Below are 26,765 nucleotides of genomic sequence, written 5' to 3' on the forward strand. Positions count from 1 at the left end.
TGTTAAACGATTCTGGGCTAACTTAGCAAAGTAACGCCATGTTGGTTATTGCTTACTTCTAGCTAGAAAGTTTAGCAGCTTCTACAAGGCTCGAAATTGCCAACATTTTTGTCGCATATGCTCCTGAAATTTAATCTGTGCGACCTAAAAATATATTTGGGAGTAACGTTATATGCGCGGAGCATATGAGCATATCTGTCCACTAATGACTCATCCGATTTGCGAACTAATGACTCCTTTGAACCGATTCACTTTAATGAATGCTTAAATCTGATCTGGGTCGAGTTTCCCGATAACAATGTATCTTAGCTCTGAAGAGCGCTCTCAACGTGCAAGGTTATAAACGCTCGCCGCAATTCCACACGCTTTTCCCAAAAACTTTACTTGACATGAACGCGTTCTACGTGCTACTTAAGAGTCGCTGTCCATTCGCAAAATTCGCGCTGAAATATAACCTATGGAATCGTATTCTAAACGTTCAACCTAATAATCGTCTTCTGTTGTGAATATGCAATCATAGAAGTCTATAATAAAGCACTGACAAAATGGCTGAACAAAAACACAAGAAAAGATACCTTTCAAAAATATAGAGGCAAATAAAGATGTTATTTTTAATAGATGTAAAGGACACCATAGAAATAAGGAAAAACAAAAAATCTGGGAGGACAAGAAATGCCCAATAAATGGCTAGTTTTCGTGCACGTCAGCAGCAAGTTATTGACAGATTTTTTGGATTTCATCACTATTTTTTGCCCAGTCTTTGAAGCATATTTCCCACATTACTCCTTTTATGATTTTTTTTTTGTTCAATCATTTAATTTAGATGTGTATTTAAATTTTTCTTCCCTTTTTTAATTATTTAATTTATAAATTCATTTAAACAAAAAACAAGTACAATATTTTTTATTAATTTATTATTATACTATATAAATTATGTCACTGTGTGAGGGAGGTAAGTGCACCGTATAGTTTCCTGCTTTTTTGTCCATTGTCGATCACACCTATGATCAAAGTGTCATTAATTAATATGTATTTGTGTACAAAATGACATATAAACATATTTTCCTATTCTATTTTGCCTGGAAACGCTTCTAACACGCTTGCCTGTCGCGTGAAAAATAGGCGTTGGTTCTATTTCTAGCATGCATGCGTTCAGTGTGTCACCGGCCTTAGAATCAGCTGCAGGGCGGGATTTGCGCTGAACGCGGAGACTTCCGCCACAAAATATGTTCGTTTGGAAACACGAAAATGTACTTAAGTTCCGCGCACAAAATATTGCATTCGGTCATTCGGTACACACGTGCACCGTACCGAAAGCTCTGTACCGAAACGGTCCGGTACGAATACACATACCGTTACACCACTAATATATATATATATATATATGTATATGTATATATAAATATATATATATACACACACACAGTGCCTTGCGAAATAATTCATACCCCATCATTTTTTTTTCAAGTTTTATGTTGCTGCCTTATGTTACACCGCTTAAATTATTCTTTAATTTTAATTATCTATTTAAATTAGTTTTTTTTATTTTTAATAAATTTAAGAAGTTACAATTCTGTTTTTGCTTTGTCAATGTGGTGTATGGAGTATAGACTGACACAGAAACTACACACAGAAAAGGTGTTTCTTTACAAAAAAGTCATCTATTCACCAAAAGGCTAATCGGGCTGCACTGAACTGAAAAACAGGGTGTACAGTAGATATCAGTAGATATTTCAAAGATAGGTTTTTTTTGTGTGTGCTTTACATGCACAGTCACTCATTCACTTGATCCTTCAGCAATCATTCTAATATGTTCCAATAGCATTTCTAATTATCATTTTAAAAACTGTTGCACTGCTTAATTTTTTTTTTTACAGAAACCTTAATACATTTGAAAGATTCTTCTGCTTAACATGCATTTGAAATAAAAATCTGTATAAATAACTTTACTGTCACTGTAATGTATCCTTGCTGAATAAAAGCATTCATTCTTAAAAAAAATAAAAATAAATAAAAACACATTTTTGACAAGTAGTGTATGGTTAGACTTTAGGGAACTTTTATTAGTCATTAACAAATATTTGCACTAACATCAGCAGTTTATAAACATTAAACTACATTAAACTAATTTTAAAGCATTAATATGAATATTTATATTCATTAAGTTATATTTATATTCATTAAGTAATTTTCACTTGCAAACTGAGAGAGTATGTGTAGAGAAGGCAGGCCAGATTGTGGGGTAGTAAGGTAGTGAAGAGGCCCCTCTGTAATTTATTGAAGTGCTGAATTCTAGTCAAAGCCAGTCTGATTGACTGTGTATGGTCTAAACCAGCCGAGGGCAGCCGGAAACTCCCTTCGACTCACTTCATTCACATGCTCGAGTTCATCTCCATCCTCCAGAAGCAAAAGGTTGTGGACACTCGCAGACATTGCCGTGTGATTATTTAGATATCGTTCATGGTCAGTAGTGTTGTTGGGATGCTGACAGGTTGCCTTGGCAGTTAATGGGTTTGTTTAATGTGAGCTTCCTGATGGAGCCTTGAAGAAGGCCATCTGCTGCATTAGAAACGCCTGTCTCCCATCACATCTTCTTTTTCTAATGGACACCAGACAAATGACAGGATGAGGATCTGAGATCAGTGGAAAGGAATGAAGGGGAAGGATGGAGAGAGAAACGGAGGGAGAGAGATGGGCCGAACGATAAACAGAGGGGTATACTGATTGAGATGAGCTGGGAAAGCACTGAGCCACACGCACACACACACATTCTGTCTCTTAGTGTCACAACACACACAGACACGCAAATAGGTGCAGCCAAAGACAGGTCTGTACACACACTCTTACTGGAAGGTGGGAAGCCTCTCTGGTCTCACTGGAATGTGAAATGGCTTCCCAGAAAACTGTTTTTATTTGGGTTTCGTTCCATCAAGCTTCCGTCCAGCTCTGCTCACCTCTCCAGAGAGAAAGAGAGGGAACGCATGGACCAGTTTGAGCTGGAGTACTGTGGAAAAGAACTTGCTGGCCATGAGATGTGTGTGTTTTTCTGAATTTTGTCAGTATCAAACCCCTAATGGGAGGCAACTTACATTTAGGTGATGCTGTCAAAGACATCTGGACAGCACTCACTGCCAAACATTAGCAAGCATGTGGTATTTTGACCTTGCTGATGTTGTATTAAAACGACTGTTATTTTAAGCTGTTGAGATATCAGCTGATTAATGTCAGATATCGGCTAATATCATGATAGCTTATCCTTCTTTAGTGGAGTGTTTCCTTCTCACCAGTTTTTTATATATTTTTTTATTTTAATTGAACGCCATACAAGTATGTTTTAAATGAAATTTTTTTTGTAGCAGACTGGCATAAAAAGATGAAATGTTTATTGTCAGTGCTGATTTGATGCTTAGGTAACATTTTTAATTGTTATCATTGTTGCAAAAGTTTGTCCTGATCACTGATTTATTGTTAATTAGCATTAATTGATGATTTTCACTGATATTAATATTTAAGTTCAATAACGTTGAATTTATGAAAGCATGATTGAGATTTGAGCGCAATAGAATAATGTATACGGTAGTTATATAGAATAACTGTTCTGCTTTATAACTTAAGAGGAGTTGGATCTATGATATTTTTTTATGATACTTGAATGGTGTTAGTTTTGTTTGTTGTTATAAGCCATTTCAGTGAATGAAAAAAAACAGCCTGAATATTCTACAATTGTGCTCCTTACAATAAAGAAAAACAGATGGATTTGGATTGATATGAGGGCAAGTAATTGTGACAGACAGACTATTCAAGCACATTTTTCATGATATTTTACATATTAAGGTTTACATTTAAGTAAATAAAAGCTGTTGAAGAGACATTAGTTTGCTCTTGGCAAACTTTGCAGTCAGGCTCCAGTGTATGTTGCTTGTGTAGATCGGTGGTGTGTAGTGTTGTCACGGTACCAAAATTTCAGTATTCGGTACCGATACCAGTGAAAATCCATGGTTCTCGGTACCAATTTCGGTACCAAAGCAAAACACAGAAATATGCTAATTAAAAAAAATAACTTTTTATCACTAAAAATAAAACCAAAGCCATTCTTTATACTTATTTACAGTTGTGTTTAAAGTTCTTCTACAAGTAATATAATTATGAAAAACAGTAAACAAGTTTCACCCAAATTGAATTTGTCTTTTAATTTATGAAATTTAAACACATTTTATTTTTTGGTAAATAAAGGGGATTTGCTATTAAAATTAAAACATGGAAGAAATATTGTGTGATTAATTTTTAATTAACAGTAGTAGCAGTATCACATACATTTTACAAAATAATAGCAATATGTCTAGCACAATGCCTTTATGTAAAAATGAATTTGTAATGAATGCATATTTGTCATTTATCTGAACTTAAGACTGGTGGTGATGCTTAAGATATTTTTGTTCATTGAGGGTTTCTGTAAAAAAAAAATAGTAATAGATCATAATAATTATTATTAAAAGATAATAATACTACTAATTCTACTACCATACTAACAATATACAATGCACTATGGATTGATGAGCTGCTGGTTCATGAATATTAATCACGTTGTCTGCGTTCGGTCGAACTGATTTGCTGAAATCAAAACAGGGACGGTAATAGATGAGCGCCAGCCAATGAAATTGCCATATGCGCATTAGCTCCGCCCACTACCGGAGATACGGGCATATCTTCTGCTTGTTCGAAAATATGAATAATTCTAAATGAACTCCATTATTTTGACAGGAGAAGACAACAAAGAATATAGTTTACATGTAGCATGTCGATTCAGCGTGGTAAGACTCTCGCTCTCTCTCTTTGCATGTGTGAGAAACAGCTATCAGCAAAGCGTCGGCGAGTCGTGCTCCTTCACACAGAGTTTACAGTTCGGCAAATACCATAGACAGTAAAAGAGGCAAATACAGGTGTACTGTGCATCCATTGAGATGAATTGAAAAGTACAGATCGCTTGATGGAGAGAGAACTCTGAAGCGCTCAGTCAGTGTTCAGCGAGTGAAAATATATCTGCGCCAATCTTATAATAGCCTCGAACACACACACACTGGCGAGTAAAATCTAAGAATTTATTAGCCAATGGCTAACAATAGACATAATTTAGTCGCCCTGAGTAAAATTTATTCACATATGCAAGTTATTTACTCGCAATGTAGAGGCTGTTTTGACGGTTTTCCGTGAATACCTTTAAATTGACACTGGTTTTACTCAAATGAAACGGTAAAATGCTTGTTAAGTGACTCAGATCAGTTCTGGTGATGTTGTTTGTTTGATGTCCTCATTATTGCAAGCGTCATGCGCTTCAGTCTATGTAGTAAACAAACCATTCATTCATTCACACAGAGACATGCACGCAGAACATGCAGGATGCAGATTTCAACCAACTTTTGCGGCTTAACATTTACAGATACTGGTCCATATGGAGATTTGATTTGATTAATTTATGCTAACTTTGACAAATTCCGTGACTGTCCATATTAAATTGTAAGTTTCATTTTCATGACTGGATTTTGAGATTCCGTCCGCGTTTTCTGCTTCGCATAAATCATAGCGCTGTATGCATCCAGAACCGGGTTTGAACGGGTCCTCGGTACCACCGGTACTTACAGAAACCTGGTACCGTGACATTTTCATTTTTTTAGTACCGACTTGGTACCGAAGTACTGGGTCTTTTAACAACACAAGTGGTGTGTTCAGCCTTGTCCATATCTCATTACAGATAGGCTATCAGCAACCTGTCAGCTTACAGCCATGGTGTTCCTGTGGAATTAGCAGCTTTATATTCTTCCTTTCTTGCATTTCTGCTGTCTTTCTCTTTCTATAAATCCTTTGCTTTCTCTTAGACTCAGAATGTTTTTTTTTTTTTTTTTTTTTTTTTTTTTTTTTTTGGGTTGACATGTTTGCTCTCAAGGCTGAGTGTTTGTGTTAGAGCTCACGTGAGGGAATTGGCTTCTTGCTCTGTGACTCCAGACTGTAGCCTTTTTTTAACTGGGCATAGAGCTCCCTGTGTGTAAAGTGTGACTTGATGAATGTATTTTATTTCTATATATTTATTTAGAGTATAAGTTATGCGTGCCTGTGTGTGGTCGTATTCTCTTCTTTTAGTATAGGGCAAGTCTGTAGATTTTTCTTTTTTTTAAGGATCTCAGGTAGTTTAGTTCAAAGAGGGTTTAGACTGGAACCGATTACTCACAGTTAAAATCCCATGGTCTGAGTCAGACGCCCCTCTTTTTCCAAAACATTTAAGTTAAAGATCCGAATACATCGCTTATATCCCTTCGTTGAGGCCATCAGTCCTGTCTTTTCTTAGAGAAAAGGTGCTTTAGACTTTTTTTCATGATTCAAACCATATAATTGTCTTCTTGAATGGCAGACAGTTTGCCGAAGCTCTAATATGAGTTAAACTTTTCTTTTGTGTAGAGAAGGAGAGGAATTTGTCAGGCATGACATCATCCAAACCACTGATAGGCTTCCAGTGTTTAGTGTTCACTCTACTGTATGTAACACTGAAGGAAAAACAAATCATCAGGCTTGTGAGAAGAGACTAATGTGCTATGAATTCAGGGTGGAGGTCCTGCTTGAAACAACAAACCCTCAGCCTAACTCAGGCCTTGAAACTCAGTGTGGGATTGTATGTATTGTGCACAATTTTAATCATTTCCACAAACTGTGCATTCAGAATGTGGGCAAATAATCCCGTGAAATAATCTGTTTTATCTGTATTATATATTACATTTCAGTTACATGATATACAAGTGACCGAATAGAAAGGATCCTATGGATTTTTGGAATAAAATTAGATGCACGTTTCTGTAAGATACACAAACATTTAGATAAAGTAGGACAAAAAGTGTCCTTATTTCAAGTCCATTTTTAAGGTGCACACCCTTTTTACACTTGATCCTTAAAAGACATCATTTGCAGGCTTGTCAATCAAAATGAAACTGTCACCGAAGCACCTCGCCCTTCTTGGCCTAAAATCCAGCCGGTGAACGAGACCCACCCATGCCCCAACACATACACTCACACGCACACACACCACATCTGCTTGCCTTATCATGGGGCAGGCTGTGGCTGGGCTCCTTCAGGGCTTGGCAGCTGTGATGTGGGGCTCTGTGGGCAGCTGTGGCCACTGAAAGGCCTGCTGCGGTGCTGGGGTGGTTTGCCGACATGCGGATGCTCCCATGTTTCACTGATGCAGTGGAAATGTAAAAATTAAGCCTCAGAATCTTAGCTGAGGAGTTTAGGAGCCCACGGAGAGCAGCTGCTATTGAGAACATTCCTGCAAACGCTCAGAAACAGGCTTTCTGCATTGTTTGACCTTTTAATTCACTAAAATAATTATACATATTAAGTAACAAATGCAAACGTGGCCACAAAATCTGTGCTAAATCCAATTTTCCCAGCATAATTACCGATCTTCTACAGTAGGTTGTTACTAAGTAGTGACTGACCAATAATTCCTTTTTGGTCAGATATTTAAATTTTTTTTATAATCGCTTGTCATTTTTATATAAATAATATATATTCACTAATGAATAAACCCCCAAATTGCATTGCATTTTGTAATATTAACTGAAAATAAATATTTATAAATAAATCTGTGTGTTGGTTGATTAATTAATTGTTATATTATTAATTGTTAAACAGATTAACTGAAGAGTATCGGATAAATAATTTATATATTTACATATGTGTGTGATTTGTAAGAATTTTTTTTTTATTAATCTCCTATGGGGATAGTTCACCCAAAAACTCACCCTCAAGTCGTTCCAAACCCGAAGACCTTCATTCATCTTCAGAACACAAATTAAAATAGTTTTTAAGCATTCCGAGAGCTCTTTGACCCTCCCGTTATGAAGAGTATCATGACGCATGCACGCACTTCTGCTTCATGTAAACAAAGCATGCGCATTGTGCTGCTGCTTACATCAACACAGACATGTGTTGTTTACATAAAGTGGATACTCTCCAATAAAATACGCGATCGGCAATCGGACAGTTTTTGGTCTTTTTTCGACCGATTTTTCCGGAAGTGCACCCGCGCACAGACTACATTGTAATCATTCGCTATCATGTCAGTTGTGTGGAAGTATTTTGAAATCTGTGCGCAGGACACGGGCAACCGTTCAGCGCTGGATGTGCAGAGCTACATGTCTGAGGCACAGATAGCAGGAAGCGAACAGCCGACTGCACAAAATAAGAGTCCCTTTCCTGCGCTCACTGAAGCTGTGCGAGTGTATCTGTACCTGTCCGCGCCCTGAACAAGCGGAGACAGTGAAGGGACAAAACTGAAATCCTTTTTTTTTTTTTTTTGAAAGTAGAACTTGCATACATGTTTGAAAAGCCAGAAGTAAATGTCAGTTCTGTATAGGATGATTATTTTTTTTTTTCCTTAAAATTACATCGACTTAATTTGATTTTAAATTTAAAACTGTAGCACACTGAAGTGTTTCATTCATCCAATTAAAAAAATGTGGGTAATGATTCACATCTATATTTTTTTTTACTTGAGCCAATAGTTATTTATTTTTCATTGGCTCAAGTAAAAAAAAATATAGATGTGAATCATTACCCTATTTTTTTTTTTTTTTTTTTTTTGGATAAATGAAACACTTTGCATCTTTATTTAATTCGCACCAACATTATTTGATTTTAACATTTTGGAATAATGTATTTATATAGCATACATTTATTTAGTCTCACTGGTAAAGACCTTTTTTAATTTAAAACCAAATTTAAAAACTAAAACAAATACTGAATGCTGATTAAGAAACCTCTTATTGAATGTGTGTTGATTGTGTTGTTTGGACTGTAGAACTATGCATTTATTGCCTTTATTTTCACATGGTTACTGTTAATCTTTTCATTTAAGGCCAGTTCTCTGTAGTTTCAACCCAATTCAAAAACAAAAGCTAAGTGCTGATTTCTGTACCATCTATGTTTGTATTGAATGTAGTCTACTTACTGTGCAGTTACTGCCGTTAATTTCAGATGGTTATGGTTATTGTTTTCAATAGCCAAAAGTCAGTTTGGCCTATTAAATACCAAATAAACATCTTGTTTATGCATACTTTCCTTCTTTTTTGTTTGTTGCTTAAAGAAAAAAAAAATCGGTATCGGAATCGGGCAGTTTGCTTGTAAAAAAAATCGGTATCGGAATCGGCCATGAAAAATCATGATCGTGCATCCCTAGTTCTAGGTTGCCGTAGACACAATGTTGTGTACAGCATCACAAGAAAGCATGCAAGTCTACAGTCTACATGCGTGTTTGGCACTGTTCTCCATTATTTTTTTTAAACTGCATGTTAAACTGGTTTGCATATAAGTTAGTGAATATGCACAGGTTTGTAAGACATCACCTACAAAATTTTTAAAGTTTATGACTTGCCTCTGAGTATGTTCAGTCAAAGACAAACAGGCTTGTTGTGCTTCTTTCAGAGTGATTAAGAGAGAGTGCCTATGTTAAGCTCTGAAAAAATAAATAAATAAAGTCTTGTGGAAACTTTTGTCTCCAGAGGCCACAGGAGAGCGCAATGAGCAAAACAATGCAGCGTAAATTGTCAATTTGATTAAATAACTGTCCATAAAAACATGCATAATGTCTAAATCAATGTATATAAATCAAATGTAATTTTGTAAATTGCATAAACAATTATAAACAAAACAGCATCATATATTTATGTACTACATATAGGGAATGGAACCAAGAACCGGTTCTTATTCAGAACCGGTTTTGTTGTTTGAAAAGAACCGGAACCGAGAGCAATTTCTAAGTTTCGGTTCCGAAAACGGTTCTGGTGCAACACGTGACCAAGTGCTGTAAGCAGCCTTGCGCCGGTGTTCTGAGTATTCGGCGTTTCCCGTAAAGGATGTCACGAACCGAATAACAGACACGCCTCCCTGCCTCTTTAATTACTGAGCACATTGATTCCAATGACACGCATTCCACAGACTCGTTGCGCTGTCGCGTCTTTAATTGCCGAACACATTGTTTCCAACGACTGTATGTGCACTCGTGCCTTTGATAACTGTGCACATCGTTGTGTCTGACTGTACATCTAACAGCAGCGCGCTGCACCTGCCGCCACTAAATTACATTATATTTGTCCCATATTGTCATTAATATACATACTGGCTTCAACTTGGACCACTAAATAAATAGACTGCTATTGTTATGCAAGTATGAGGGTTAGATTATTTAGTGTACAGGTCATTTCAAGAGTGATAAACAAAGTGATAGAAAATATTTATTTTAATGCATTTTAAATGTTTAAATGTGAAAACCACTCATTGCATCACACTATCTCCCGACTGCATTATTATATGTAAAATAGGGACTTTATGGAGAGTGTGTATACATGTTTATAAGTTTAACCGTTTTTTATTTCATTAATTAAGGGAAATTAACAAGTGTCTCAGCCCTCAAGGGACTATTTTGCCAACAAACTTATTCCTGCTTGAAAAGCAAAACGTTATTGATAGTGTAAAAAACATCAACTTTGAAACACATGCTGATTGATGGACTAGCATTACTCAACATTACTTACTACCTACCAGCAACACTACATTCAATGAAGGTAAAATAATAAAAAAACATAATAATAGTTCATTTAAATGGAACCAGAAGCCGAACCGGAAAATTTCAAAAAATACCCAACCCTACTTATGAAGATCTGTACACTGTAATATATGTTGCATTTTGACATTGACAACCTTTAAATTAAGCTGACAGTAAGTAATAAACAGTATTGAGCATTGAGTAGTTGACTATTGTGCATTTTTCCTTACCACTATTTCTTAATAATTGTTTAATGATTTTAATGGAACCGGAATCAGAACTGGAACCGTTAGGTGGAACCGGAACCGGAACCGGAAAATTTCTAACGATTCCCAACCCTAACTGCATAAATAAAAAAGAGCCGAATCGTTGAATACACAGATTGCATTTGAAAACTTATGAGATGCAGTGAAAAGGAATAAACCTCTAGAAATTGGCAACGTGTTTTCTAAACGATTAAACTGTTTTAACTTTGCATGGCTTTCTATATATATCTTTTGTGTGACACGCGAGTGCAGCAGTCTTATTTGTCCGTCTAAAAAATGCACTATATGTGTTCTGTGTGAATGGCTTGGTTTTGGTTTTAACCTAATCAAGATCTTCTAAGCATTGAGGTACCATATTTCTTGAATATTTTGAATGAATAAAACAGCAGTGGCGCGTCTCGTGGGCTGGAATAACAAAACATTAAAATTCAACAACGTCACTTACATCATCATCACCCCATCTCGCACGCCACTGATCATGCTCCTTGACGGACACCTAACATTTGACTACCATTTTTGCATTCAAATTAATTTTGACTAATATAATTTTTTTTTCACAGCACTCATGTTCGTGTTTGTGTGTGCTGTCTGCATCGTTCATAGCATGTGCCTATATTGAAAATGTTTTATATCGTTTGTTATCGATGAAGGAGTACCTTCGATAAATATCAATACCATTTTATTATCCAGGCCTAGCTTCTGTCTCTTTCCTGCTCTATTTTTGATTTGAAATTGAAGTGACATTCAGCCAAGTATGGTGACCCATACTCAGAATTTGTGCTCTGCATTTAACCCATCCGAAGTGCACACACACAGAGCAGTGAACACACACCCGGAGCAGTGGGCAGCCATTTATGCTGCGGCGCCCGGGGAGCAGTTGGGGGTTCGATGCCTTGCTCAAGGGCACCTAAGTTGTGGTATTGAAGGTGGAGAGAGAACTGTACATGCACTCCCCCTACCCACAATTCCTGCCAGCCCGGGACTCGAACTCACAACCTTTCGATTGGGAGTCCGACTCTCTAACCATTAGGCCACGACTTCCCTTTTTTGTTACTCTTGCTGACAGGCAGAAAATCTACAGTGCTCTGTTGAGACTTGACATGTTCCTGAGCTCTCCTAAAACAAGGCTTTTCTTCTTCCTTCCATGTTTGTAGTATGCATTTTCCATTCAGTCATGCTCCATCTGTAGCGCTTAGGGTGGTCCATATTTGTAGTCGTCGAGCTAGTGTTTTAATGACAATGGCAAATTGTATCTGCCTTTGCAAGCTGAAATCTACTGTATGAGCATGTTGCAGAATTTCACCTTTACAATACCCAACAGGTATTACATTGTGTTTCTATCATTTGTGTTAAAATGATTTTTAACATACTCAACCAGCTAAATAGGTTTTGTCATTTTCGCTCATTAGTATTAATTAATCTGACTACATTACACTACACTGATAAGAATATTATTTAGAAATAGTTACTTAAAAATGAAAGTTCTGTCTTGTCGTTCTAACCTTGTTTGACTTTCTTTCTTTTGTACAACACAAAGTAAGATATTTTAGACAGTGCTGAGGTCCAAATAACATTAAACTCCAAAACTTCTTATTTTGTGCTCCACAGATGAAAAACATGAGTTGTGAGGGTGAGTAAATAAAGACAGAATTGTAATTTTTTGGGGTAAACTAACCTTTTAAGGTAAGAAATTGACATTTTTTTCAGTTTTAAAATAAGTTTTAATTGTAAGGTTGTGATTTGTATAAGAAATTAGAAGTTTGAGACTTTTTGCAATTCAGTTTGGTACCATGTAAATGAGAAGCATCACCTTTTCAATTCGTTTTAGGTTAATAATTATACTTTATTTAAACAGAACATAAATGCAGTAGAACTGGTCTCACATGGTCACAAACGCACACACTCTTTAAGAGCACACGCTATCAGTCTCATAGGATAGAGTTTCCTCCGGTAACGGCTCCAATAGGCCTCTGTCTCCGTCCCTGTCTTTGTCAATGCACTGCGGCCCCTGGCCCCTAATGAGGAAACCTGCTACTCAGGAATAGAGATCACATTCACAGACCCAAACACACATACACAGTCTTCTTTCTCTCTCTCTCATTCTGCTCCCAGTCACCTCAGCCAAAAGACTGAGAGAGTTTGCAGAAGGGCGAAAGGCTGCGGGCGTAGAGCAGTGTGTGTGTGTGTGTGTGTGTGTGTGTGTGTGAGAGAGAGAGAGACAGTACAAGAGGAACAGGACTGTCAGTTATACATAATGTATCCACCGGGGACCACCGGGACCGCTGCACAAATAGGGGCCCAGGGACACCACCAAGGGGGAAAGAGAGAGAGAGCGAGAGAGAGAGAGAGCGAGCGAGTGATAAGGAATGAGAGGAGAAACGTGAGTGTTCTGGTGGTACATGGTCCATTGAAAGCAGCCTGAAGGGTAATTGGATAGGGCAGGTAACCTGCGGATCCAAAAAAAAAAAAAAAAGATAGCGGAGTGATGGAAGGTCATAGCTGCAGGGGGGATAGGGAGGCCCCTTTCGGTGTGTGTGATTGGGGGGTAATCTGATACACAGTGTGGCCAGAGGCCCTAGTGCTCATATATATACGCTTTCAAGACTCAAGACAGCCCTTGCATTGAAATCCAAGATGGCGGACGATATCATCCCCTTGTTTTTCTCTTCCTTCAGGGTTGGAGATGTGCTTCATTAGCTATTGTAGCTGTTTGTTAGGCTCCATCGGACACAGTCTCCATGTCTACTGTTTGCAGCCCAGCTTTTGAAGCCGCATATAATGGATTCCTAATCAAGATCTCAGTCTGAGCTGAAAAACCTGCCCGGGTTCCATGTGCATCTCCTCCAGAACAAAGACTGAATCACACACACACACAATTCTGGCTGGAATACGGTAGAATAAATAAACAAAAGGACTGAGATGTATAACAAGTCGAATGTCACATAAAAACACACTTATTATGATTTACATGCACTGGTTCTCATTTCCTCTCTGAGAGTCTGTGTTGTGGCGTCTCTAACAGCGGGTGTTTTAAGGTCAGTGTTCTGACCTCTCTCACTGCGGATCTACCATTTGCTTTTCTAGCTGCCCACACACTTCACCTTTCAGCCCAAATGGAAAAGAGAATGAGAGAGAGGAAAACACTTTGTGTACTGCCTGCATTTTTGTCATGCTGCTACATGCTATCTCTCCATCTCCTTGACAGCCTCTCTCTCTCTCTCTCTCTCTCTCTCTCTCTCTCTCTCTCTCTCTCTGCTCAGAGCTTTGGAGCCTTAGGGAGAAAAGGAGGGACATACATAGTTATATAGAAATAAGAGAAGAAGAAAAAGTGAATGAGGGAAAACCTAGAGAATTTGACTTAAAGTGCTCTTGTGGATTTTTGAAAATGACCTTTCCTGCAGTGTGTAACAGCTCTTAAGTGAATGAAAACATCCTACACATTTTTAAACTGAAAGTGCACCGTGTATAAAGTTATTGTCTCTCAAAATAAAGAGTTGGCTCTGAATAATTGAAACGAGTTGTTTTTAAAACGAATCCCAAGCCGTTTCATGTTGACATCAACATGAATCATTAGCATATTGTCGCCCACTTGTTGGTCTTTTCGTGTTGGTCTGAATGAAAGTGTAAATTCATTCTTTGCCACTAGACGTGTAACTCTGTACACAAAGCAGCACTGCGCTCACAAACACTGCTTCATCAGGCATTACAGGCAAGATTAAATGAAAATGAGACCAATCACCACATATTAGCATCACGGAAAGGAGGGGTTTGGAAAATGCATGTCAACCTGTTATTGGGGACTCCCAAAACCAAAATATGAACCTTTCACTACCCATAATAGGGGCACACTTTAATGAAATGGTTCACCATTCTTTACTCACTCCAAACTCACTGAATGATTTTTCTTTATTTTTCTGTTGCAGTTTAATGTTACTCTTTTCCATTCAGTCTAAAGGTATGATAATTAGAGGCTATTAAACTTCAAGAGGACAAAAAGCACAATAAAATTAGCCCCTGGTCTTCTTTAACAATTTGCCTAACAAAAAAGCTCTATGAACCTATTTGTCAACCCATCTTTTTTTTAAATAGACTTTTATGAAGCAACATGATACACCATAAAATAAATTTGTCAGGCATGATGTATGCATGGTGAAAGTTATACAAACAGTAGTTTTTGTTCAGAAATCTGACAGTATTCAGATTTTTTAGCTGTATATAGTGCACACTTTGGAGTGTTTTTTTTTGTAATTAAATGTCAATGTGAATTTGATCCACCTCATTAGAAATGAATTAGCAAATTAGATTTAGAGGATCAAGTTGTTAAAAAAAGGTTCAATAACCCTTTCTTAATAACCATAAATTCTAAAGAAATCACTGGGGTCAGACAAATGGGGTCGCTGTTAGGGCTGCACGATGTGTCGTTTAAGCATCGATATCGCAATGTACGAATCCACGATAGTCACATCAAAGGATGTGCGATGTAGGCTGTCGTAGTTGATCCATTATCCTATTCATTAACTGTACGGGCCAGCTGCTCCCCGGCCCTTGAAGAATGTGATTCGCGGAGAGCGCGAGAGAGAGAGCGCGCGCACGAGAGAGAGAGAGCGCGAGAGAGAGAGAGAGCGCGAGAGAGAGGGAGCGCACGCTCACCGTCTTCAAAAAACATGAGCGCTGTCTTGCTCTCTCTCCCTCGCGCATATTAATCAATTGACACGATGGTGTCGATGTTTGAATCATTTAAAATGAGAATGGAAGTGTGCTCACCCCATTTTTGTTTGTAAGAAAAAATTAGATTAGATTTCATATCGTGATATATATATCGCAGAAAAATAAAATATCGCAATGTCATTTTTTCCCAATATCGTGCAGCCCTAGTCGCTGTCATATTTGCACAATGTACTGAGATGTGTGCCAGTAATGTGGGTCTGAGGTAAAGAGGCAGAGCAGGAGATTTTTAGGAGGAAATTCATACTTTTACTCCCAGCCAAACACTTGTAAGCCTCTGATGTCATACTTGCACCATGAGAGGTAAATCACCATAGTGCAGTGCAGATGACATCAAATAGACTCTGCTTCTTCTATTACTGTTGCGTGATGCTTGATCTCGCTGTCTGATCTGGATTCAGGTCTTATCAGTCGTCACAGACATACAGATCTCTGTTTGAACTTGTAAAGCATGAACATCAGCTGTGGGAGGGACCGCTTAAAGAAATTTTCGTCAAAATGAAATACTCCAGGACAGGATTTTGAGTAGTTCTACTGTGTTATAGGGGTCATTTTAATCTCTCTCTCTTTTTTTTTTTTTTTACTAGATTTTATATTTAAAATGCATTTACAGTACTATAATTATATTACAAAAAAGCTTTACATTTTTCCCTAAGGTTTCAAACGTGACATGTCTAGTTTGTGCAGGTTCACATGCCTATTTTTTACAGTTTATTTTTAACAAATGGCCTTTTTGGATTGGGTAGGGAGCACCTTTGAATAAAACATGATACGAGCATGAAATCTAGCTCTGTTTAAAATGAGTGTCTGCACAAGGCCAGTTTTAGTTATGTTGGTAAGTCAGCTCAAACCCAAAGCGAGCAAAATCACAGTATGAAATCATCCATGATTCTCTTCCATGCAAAACAGTGAAGCAGTCAATGTAAACAATGTGTACCAGAAAATGAAAAGTCAAACAGAAATGCATCCAAACAGCAAATGTAAATTGTTTATGTTGTGTTAACCTATAGAAGCGGTACCGCTCAACCACTGACTACAAGCATTTGTTCTTCTGTTTCCATAGGGATATCAGCATGAACAACATCACTGAGCTGCCTGCTAATGTCTTTAGAAACCTGCCCTATCTGGAAGAACTGTGAGGATGAGTTCTGTTTTCTCTCTTTCACTATTTTGCCTCACGCTCTGTTTTCTTTTTCTTATGTATGCTTGATACTTTTTTCAAACACCGTCATTGAAAGATTATGTATGGAACAGTTCCACGATGATTTGAGATTATCTTTTTGTCATTATTCTTGAATATTCTTGTCTATTTTGAGATTTCTAAAATGTTTATAGAACTGCAGAAACAGCGTAATCCACATGGCATCCATTAAACCGCTGCTGGTCTCATTACGCGAGCTCCATTGTCTTCATTTCTTTTGCTAGCCACCACATTGTTTCACTGTCCATTTTCACAAATTAAAGTGCGTTTCTCATGTCACCTTAGATTTGCCAACTATCATTGAAAATTTACGACTTCCAGACACTTTGACTGTGCAATCACTGTTAATGCTTTAGTGCTGTTATATGAGGATTCAGGGCTCATTGCCACAGAAAATCCTCTCAGGTGAATATTCAGTATAACAGCACTAATTCAAGTATAACATGAATTGACCCTTTACAAAGGCCCGCCCCATTTAGTTACATCACGGAGCAAAGAGGAAACTGACAACGCTCTAACAGGTTACTTTTGGTATGAAACAAAGTGTCCGCTTTTTTTTTTTTTTTTTTTACATTTAAATTAAAAAAAAAAAAAATGTTGTGGCTCTCCAATGTGTTGTGATAGATCTCTGCCTCAAGCGGCACATTACCAATCATATCTTTTCATCTCTTCTGGTTATAGCACAAAATAAACATTCCACAACCGCAGAAAGCAGTGTTAATTTTGTTGACAAATTATTTTCATTATAATTTTCATAAACTACATTTTCTCACCGACAAAAACGAGATGACAACTAAATAAAAAACAGTTTTTACATATATAGTAATTTTCAGCATTGAATAAAATTTGAGAGTTTCAACCAATTTTTAGCCTTATAATTCTTTGAACAGGCACACCAGACTATTCAACCAGACCGCGAGACCACACACCTGTTGATTGTAGGAACGATTTCACAGAGACACAAGATCTCACAGAGTATCGCGAGATCAAACGTGACTAGAGAAGATAAACAAATAGAGGACAATCTGGCTGTCCTGGCACGTGTTCTGTTTCACAGTGAAAAACAAAGTATAACAAAGAATAAGGGTGATGTTTCACTGCTTCCATGGCATGTAATCCGGTAGGTGCTGCTTGCTCGCTTTCATTGGCTATCGCGGAGAACATGTTTGATATTTATGATTTAAGTTTGGGGATGTGCCGAGCAAGAGCAGTAAAATAATCGTAATGACACCACACAATAGAGGATTTTTTGGGACAAAAAATTGCTTGCGACAAGCCGCAAAACAGGCCACCCCACGAATGTTTGGGGGTGCAAATCTGGTTTAAAATCCTTTAGTGTGCGGCCAGCTTCAGTCAGAACTGATTTCTTATACAGTAGTTATGTATTTTTGCATTTTACCTTCCTGATCTAACCACATGAAAACTGCTGCTCTACAGACTCACGCTTCAGACTGCTTCAGTGCGGACTGTAATCATGAATAGTGCACATTAGTGCACAACTAATGTTGATGAATTATGATAGTGTTTTCTATAAAATGTTTACATGGAAATATATAAATGGTTGGAAGAATGCAAAATATTTTTCATTAATTTAAATAAAATAAATTGTAACTGAAATTAAAAACAAATCTATAAAAAAGGAAATATGTATATAAAATACATATATGTGACCCTGGACCACAAAACCAGTCATAAGGGTAAATTTTTTGGAACACAAAATCTGAAAGTTGAATAAATTAGCTTTCCATTGATGTATGGTTTGTTATGATAGGACAATATTTGGCAGAGATATAACTATTTGAAAATCTGGAATCTGAGGGTGCAAAAAAACCTAAATATTGACAAAATCACCTTTAAAATATTCTAAATAAAGTTCTTAACAATGTATGCTGCTAATCAAAAATGAAGTTTATATATTTACGGTAGGAAATTTACAAAATATCTTCATGGAACATGACCTTTAATTAATATCCTAATGATTTTTTACATGAAAATTTGATAATTTTGACCCATACAGTGTATTATTGGCTATTGCTACAAATATACCAGTGCTACTTATGACTGGTTTTGTGATCCAGTTTCACAAAACTTATTTTATTTAATTTAGTTTATAAGCTTTAGCTTATCCTGATGTTAATCTACTGTATTTAGTTGACAAAATTTTTTGATATTTAGTCAATTAAAACTCAAACAATTCAGATAACTAAAATATGACTAAAACTAAATCAAAATTATGGCTTGGTTGTCAGATTGTCAGTCAAACTACCTACGAAGTGTAAACTAGGGCATATACGATACTGGCACAAAATAATGTTTATTATTTATAATAAATTAAATGTTTAATTATGATTAAATAAATAAATAAAAAACATTTACACACAAACAAGTTATACACTGCCTATTAGACCTTAAGAGTTCCCTTCAAAAAAGTGCAAGGATGTACAGAGAATAAGCGGGGAACCGATTTGGCCACCCACGGCTCCATCAGTGTGGTGCTGCACATCTGGAACAGTCTTATAGCTTGAAGTACTGTTAGTCAGAGCATCTCAGTATGGCTTTTGAAGCTACGTCTAACTTATCCGTAGTGTGTCAGTGACATTAAAGGAACAGACATGTGCTGTTTTAGGCAGTTTTGGAGTGGCTGAATCCACATGTTTGAAGTAAGTTCTGAACTCTCATTGGGTGTGACTGATCTTTTTCTTTGTGTCTGTCTTTTCTTTACTCCTTCACTCATCCCGCGTCTGCCCATCTGCAGGAAGGGCAGATAACATCTAAGTGATATCAGGTACCTGCGCTTTCAGACTGCTGAAATGACCAGCTCCCAAAGACGGCTCCCCCTCGCCGTTCGCTCTTTTCCTCTGTTTTTTCCTTTTTTTATTCGTTTGATTGGAGTGTGTTTTCTTACCCTCGTGTGTCTTTCATCCACTCCAATCTCTTCAGCTCTCGTTCCCAAACAGTCCTCCAGCGCTTTGTCAAAGGCCAATTTGCTTTTCAACGCATTGTGAGAAGGAATGCATGGCAGGAAGAAGGAGGGCAAAACAATGGTTTCCGTGACAACTGGAGTTTTCAGAAGCGTGTGCTATCTGGGAATGAGCTGGGGGTGCGTGAGGTCTCTGGGTCCTGTACAGCACTGTATTGTACCAGATGCTCTTTGTCAGGTTGCTCATGGTTCAGTGGTCACAATGGGTGTGGTTAATGAGGAGGGTCAGGAGTTCACTTTCTGGGCTTAAAGTTATTTTTAAATACATCCTGGACTGTTGTATCTACTCAGCAGCTACATTTACATTGCAAGTTCTTCAAGTAGCCTATATCCATACAAAAAAAGAAGAAAGAATACTTGGTAAAATAGTTCAAAGGAAAAAAATATTTTTGAATTTATAATAATGTCATAAAAAATGCCTTGCAAAATTGAAAACTGAATATGTTTGTAAATAAAGTGTTAATGAAATTTTAATTTAAAAAAATGTGTGCACAATTTGGAGGAAAAAAATGTATGAGATAAAAAAAAAAAAAAATTTATCTGATACATTTAATGCGATTAAACAAACATCCTGTTTTGTTGTGCTTGCAATTTGGCCAAAATTCTCAGATTTATATCACTATATAGTAGTAGTAGTAATAATAATAATAATAAGATCAACAATAATTCTAATTCTAATTGATACTACTACTATTATCTACTAAATACAAATTAAAAATATACTAAATATTACTATTGTAACTTTTCTACAACAATCAAGACAGTATTTAAGAAAAATATAATAATGATAATTATATTAAAAAAAAAATATATATATATATAAATATATATATATATATTTTTTTTAATATTAATCCATCAGACTTTTATTTTAATGAAAAACCACAGGGAGCCTTTTCAGCTTCTCTTTTATAATAAATTCTTTTATTACAAGTAGATGGTTGGCAGATGTTAGATTTCCAAATGCATGTTGAACCAACACAAACTCAGAGACGAAGAGACGGACTACAGAGATGAAGTTCATGTGGAGCATGTAAAGTGCTATGTATAAAAGTGTGGGTGTCCAGAAATAAGCTTGCAGATATTGCCTTTCAAAAGTAGTTCTCATGTAGAGAAGAGTACATGTATTTACAGTACGCATTTCCCTGACAGGGCAGCAGCAGTGATGTGCTTGTGTGTGACCTGTGACAGCACAGTGGAGAGCCGAGAGGAACATTCTCTGCCTCAGAGTCACGCAGTCTTCTAACATAACCACACACACACACCCTCACCCCTCTCTTCAAACATATCCAACCCCACTGACAGATACAGAGCTGTCAAATATTAATCCTCTCTAGATTTGTGTGTGTCTCTGGATTGATACATTTTGTAAGTGTGAGTATGCCAGAGATTGTGTCTGATCGATTTTCTTGTATTTAAAGGAATAGTCCACCCAAAAAAATGTTTTCTGTCATCAGAATGTCTGTAACTAAACAGTTGATGGTAGCCGTCAACTTCCATTGTATTATTTTGTATTATCATTCTTCTAAATATCTTTTGTGTTCAACAGCTGAAAGAAAAAAAAATACAGGTTTAGAATAACTATCTCTTTAAAGATGTTTTTCTCATGAATTTGTGTAAAACATTTTTGTAATTTATTTTAAAATATCATAATTTTGTCTTATGTATTCCAGTGGCCTTAAGTTGCTTCATGGTGATTAGTGTTGGGAACCGAGAACCGGTTCTTATTCAGAGTAATACTTAAAGCATTGAAGTTCTGGGAAAAGTTGTGTGAAGCATTTAAAATCACTCGAAAACATTAGACCATTTCTGCCACAAGTTGTCCCTGTAGCTTTACTGTTAAATCTATGGTCAATGGTGGAGATTTTGTGTTTATTGAACACTGTTTTTCCTGGTTTCCACATCAGTGGTGTTTGTTCTGATATCAGCTTTAACAGAATTCTTCGCTGAATTTGAATGCTTCTCAAGATTTCACAGAGATGTTATTGAGTCTGTGGGGAATTCGACCGCTTTCTTCACTGTCAGCGCTGTGTATAATGGTGTTGCGCTCTGGCTCGAGCAGATAAACGGTCTGCGCAGCCCGAACTAGCATGGATTCGTTCCGCTTTCGGTTTGTTTATCCAATGTAGCTCTTGTAAATTGGTCCTGATGAGAACGCAACGCATTTCTTTGACTGAAAGTGCACTGCAATGACATCACAGCACATGCTGATTGATGGACTAGCATTATTCAACATTACTTAGTACCTATCTTCCAGTGACACTACATTCAATGAAGGTAAAATAGTAAAAAAACATAATAATAGTTCATTAAATGGAATCTGAAAATGTGTATACTGTAATATATGTTGCATTTTGATATTGCCAACCTTTAAATTAAGTTGACCGTAAGTAATAAACTGTACTGAGCATTCAGTAGTTGAGTATTGTGCATTTTTCCTTCGCACTATTTTTTTTTATAGATGTTTAATGATTTAAATTGAACCAGAATTGGAACCGGAACCGGAACATTTCTAACGATTCCCAACCATAATGATGATATATACTGTAAAGATATTTCTACAGTGACCTACAGTACAGTTGCAAAGACTGCAGTTATTTTTCATTAATGAAAGGTCTGAACTGAAAGTACATGTTTTAAACTTATATAAAAGTTCACCATTAAAGCTCTTGACCTGGGAAAAAATTTCACCATCAGAGTCTGTGGTTTCAAAATGATGTCACATGGACCAATCTGAAACCAGCTTCGCAGTAGACAGTAGGACAATTTGACGATGCCAGAAAGGATGAATTGTATTGCATTCCCTTATTAGTTAATTTGTAATTTGCTATAGGTAATTCTATCTTGGCTGAAGCCTTCAAAAGGTCACATGACAGTTGCCTTGCTCACTGAAGTGGTTACTAAAGCAACACGCCGGAGTAGCACTACACAGCTTTGGCAACACACTGACCACAGAATGAGACTTAGATTAGTTCCAGACAAATAAAGATCAGGGGTGACATCTCCCCTCTCAACGCATCAGACTGCTGAGTAGTGACGATGAGTGTGTGCTTAAGAATCCACCCATGGAAGTCTGGACAAATCTGGTGGCTTTGAGACACAGCCAAACCCGAACGATGTCGAGAGAGAGAGAGAGAGAGAGAGATGTGGATCGAGAAAACGTCTCTGTTTCCCGCAGGCTAACTCGACCGCATTGGTGTGCCACAACAAATGTGTTGATGTAAACAAGAACGCAGTTGGACAGCAGTTGATTGTGTAATTTGGGGTTTGTGTCGTGGTTGTAAAGAGACCGATATTCTGTCAAAGGCCGTGTGACGGTTCATCATTTTAACTTTTTAGTGTCTCAGCAGTCTTTTCCATCTCTCCCTGTGTTTTCTCCCTCCATTCATCTCCTTGTATGTGGCAATATTTCAACACTAAAAAGCTGAACCCCTATGATCCAGCTGACTGATAAGCCACCCCTGTCATGTCCTCACCATCATAATTCCAGCTGTATTATCCAGTGTCTCTTGTTGTTTTTCCTGCCTGTTTGTCTTTCTCCAGGTATACAGGTGAATAATGGAGACATGGTGCCATAAGATAGTTATCCACGTATATATACTTTGGTATTATGGGTGTTTTAGAGAAAAGCAGCACTCTAAAAAGACCCTGAATTTTAACCTGAAAGATGCATCATAATTTTTTTCCAAGAAGTCCTTTATTCTTCTTAATAGCAGTTGCACAGTAGGCAAATTATCCCTTGATTTTTTTGCCAGTTCTCGTTATGCTCCATTTCACATCCATCCAACTTTGTTTGGTTTTGTTTTGTGTTATTTTTGTTTTACTTTGCTTTTTGTTTTTGGTTGTGCTGTCTTTTTATTTATTTATTTTTTGGCAGCAGATGAGGAAGAATGTAACATTTCAAGTCCTCGAAAAATTCACAGTTTGTTGCAGCTTTTATATTTGTCAATGGCAAATAGGTCTAGATGATAGTCATGGAAAATTCAGTAACAAAAACAAAATTACTTGCAGCTTGATATTGCCAAAAGAACCCATTGAAGACTTTTCTCTCAGTTTGGTTACTTCCACACAGGTTGTGCTATAGTGAAGATGGACATTGCATGTTTTTTTTTTTTTTTTGCATTGAAATAATCACAAAGCAAATTTTTTTTGTACATTTTATTTTAGATTTGATTTATTTCAGACATGCATCTAAGGGCCACCAAGGGGCAGTTAACACGTCCTGATGCTGTAAACATCTAGATAAATCTGTGAATTCCAGCACTTCCTGTGATGAGAAGGCCAAATGGAAGGCTTTCTGTTCTTTCTGAAACACTGTGGCCTATTTATGCTCCTAACAGATAGAGAGAGAGAGAGATGATAAGAGAGTTACAGTAGAAGAGTGTGAGAGAGTTCTCTGACTCCAGTTTCAGTGGGTGATAAATCTGGTGTTAATCTCTCAGGCCTGATTTGGTGAAATTATGTGGACCTTCTGCCTGCCTTACCACACACAAACACTCTAATGGCACATGCAGCACTGAAAAATGCATGTATACAAACAATTCACATCCTAGCATGTATTATGCAGTACAGCTTAACCTGTCTACATGCCTTCACACGCCTGGTGAAATTCTGACTCAAGATGTCCACTTGATTCTTTCTGAATAGAAGGTGTCAGGGTATGTGTTGTCCAGCCCAAAACATATCTGTACCATCAGAGCTCATCAACTCCACAGCACATTCATTCCAACCATCACATTCTGACACGTACTTAGGTATTTGTGCTGCCCAGTCAGACAGAGAGTCTGGGGAGGCTTTGCCAACAAAGAGCAAGCTTAGGGCAGGTCTAAGGTAAAACACCAGTGTCAATCAACAATCGTGGGAGGGGCCTGTGCAGAACTGTGTCACTCTGCCAAAAGTCTGAGAACAGTTTGATCTGAGGCGGTGGTTATGATTTATTGGGATAAAAAAAAAAAAAAAAATAAGAAACACTGGTTGGATTTTTATCATTGTAGGGTGGTTGTGTACTCTCACTGCCAAGACACATTTCAGTTCAAACAACATGTAAAAGTGAATTTTGCATCCGATGACACTTTAATATATTTTAAAATGTAATTTATTCCTGTACTGACAGCAGACGCTACTCTAATCTTCATTGTAACATGATCCTTGAAATCACTATGAAATCATGTAAATACTTTATATGTGTGTAAATAATTTATAGTATAAATTATTGGGCTTTGTGATTAATTGTCTTGCGCATCTTGTCAGTAAAGCCATTTCTGTGTGTTTGTAGTAAATCTCCATCACGTGCTTTCAGATGAGCAACATTTACTACACACAGCCGTAGTTCACTGACAAACTATGCAAAATTGCGTTCATAATCGCAGACGATTTAATCGTGTGATTATGAAATCAAAGAAATCGTTCTGCAATTATGAAAGCTGTTTGTGTAGCTTGTCAGTGAACTACGGCTGTGTGTAGTAAATGCTGCTCCATCTGTAAGCATGTGAAAATACCACATTTAATAACATATTTTTACTCCAAACCTACTTCATAATGTCAATCGAGTATTTGAAATCAATACTTCTGTGAGATGATGTGGTTTCTTACACAGAATAGGGCATGCAACATATTTCATAGTATTCTAAGCAGTGATAAAGGTTAATGTCGATTAGCATTGCATTATTATATACTTTATTATAATAAAAATTATGACAAACTCAGATAAACCATATATTGTTGTAGTTGCGTGTTTATTAGTCACGCTGAATTAATGAAAGACGTTAAATCTTCTGTTTATTCAGCTACCGCTATACTGTAGGGATTTCCTGGGTTTCTTCTGCTTGACGAATATATATATATATATTTTGTATATTACTTGCTACTGATATATATACCTAATTTAACACCTAATTTATACCTAATTAAATTGAACTAATACCACACCGACCAACCGTCACACCATGCTTGTACTACGACTGAATAACAATGGAGAAGTTAATATTGTTTGTCTCCAAACATCCATGTGTTCACCAGATGGAATTCCCCGGATTACCACATTTTTTTTAAAATAATGCTTGGAGAATCATTTAATTTGCAATGCGTCTACCATATTACTTCAGCAGATATTCTATAATACTATAGCAAACAAAGCGTCTCAGCTGAAAACAGAGAAGCACTCACAGCTAGGCTTTTTCAGCAGATCATCTGGTGTTTCCAGCTGGCTAAAAATGCTTTGGTGGACACATGGCCTTAAGGTGGTGCTTAGTGAAAGTAAAAATGGAATGTAAAAAAATATATATATATTGTCGCAGGAGTGCGTTTCTCCGTACTTTACACTAGCTCATCCAGCCTAGTTTTTAAATCACTCTTTCTTCACAGTTCCTTCCCTCTCATTACTTCACTTTCAGTTCCTCTGACACCCTTTCTCCAGCTTTCCATCAGAATATCTAACATTTTTCTTGCAGTTTAGCTTATATGAAGTATGTCTCTTTCTCTCTTCGTAGACGTTTGGCTGGTAATGACCTTGCATTCATCCACCCAGAGGCTCTGTCTGGACTCCATCAGCTTAAAGTCCTGTAAGTATTCAACACACACACACACACACACACACACACCTCTATTTGATACAGGCTTACTCGTTCACCCAGTGAGAAGATCGAGTACAGCGCAGTGAGAGAGCAGTAGATCCTGCTGTGAGTTTTGTTGAGTTGTTAAGTGGTGTTGTGTAACTAACAGGAATTTCGCTGCTACTGGATCAGCAAGTCTGTCAGTGTCTGATGGAGTACCTTTCATCATGAAGCAGCATGATGTGTTCTCTCTCTCTTTGCTGTAACTTATACTGTATTTTGTCCTTCAGGTGTTTGTGAGCGAATTCAAATGCAGCTTATCAGCTGGCCGGTCCCCTCAGCCATGATTTACATAAAGCTCACTTTTCCTCTTCCTGCCCTCATCCAGGGCTGCTTGAAAGCCCCATGGTGCTGTTACAGCTCATCCAGACACTCTAGTGGGAATTGATTT

The 26,765-nt window shown here is 37.2% G+C and overlaps 1 protein-coding gene across 2 annotated transcripts in view; it reads left to right on the plus strand.

The window, feature by feature from the left end:
* lgr4 (leucine-rich repeat containing G protein-coupled receptor 4) overlaps nucleotides 1-26,765 on the plus strand; it is a 58,293-nt gene that overhangs the window by 12,646 nt on the left and 18,882 nt on the right. For both annotated transcript variants that reach the window (XM_059530269.1, XM_059530263.1), the window contains exons 3-4: nucleotides 16,646-16,717; nucleotides 26,252-26,323. In XM_059530269.1, the coding sequence (XP_059386252.1) occupies nucleotides 16,646-16,717; nucleotides 26,252-26,323 (144 nt within the window). The remainder of the gene's footprint in view (nucleotides 1-16,645; nucleotides 16,718-26,251; nucleotides 26,324-26,765) is intronic.

Source organism: Carassius carassius, chromosome 3, assembly GCF_963082965.1.
Source record: "Carassius carassius chromosome 3, fCarCar2.1, whole genome shotgun sequence".
In the NCBI taxonomy this organism is placed as follows: Eukaryota; Metazoa; Chordata; class Actinopteri; order Cypriniformes; family Cyprinidae; genus Carassius; species Carassius carassius.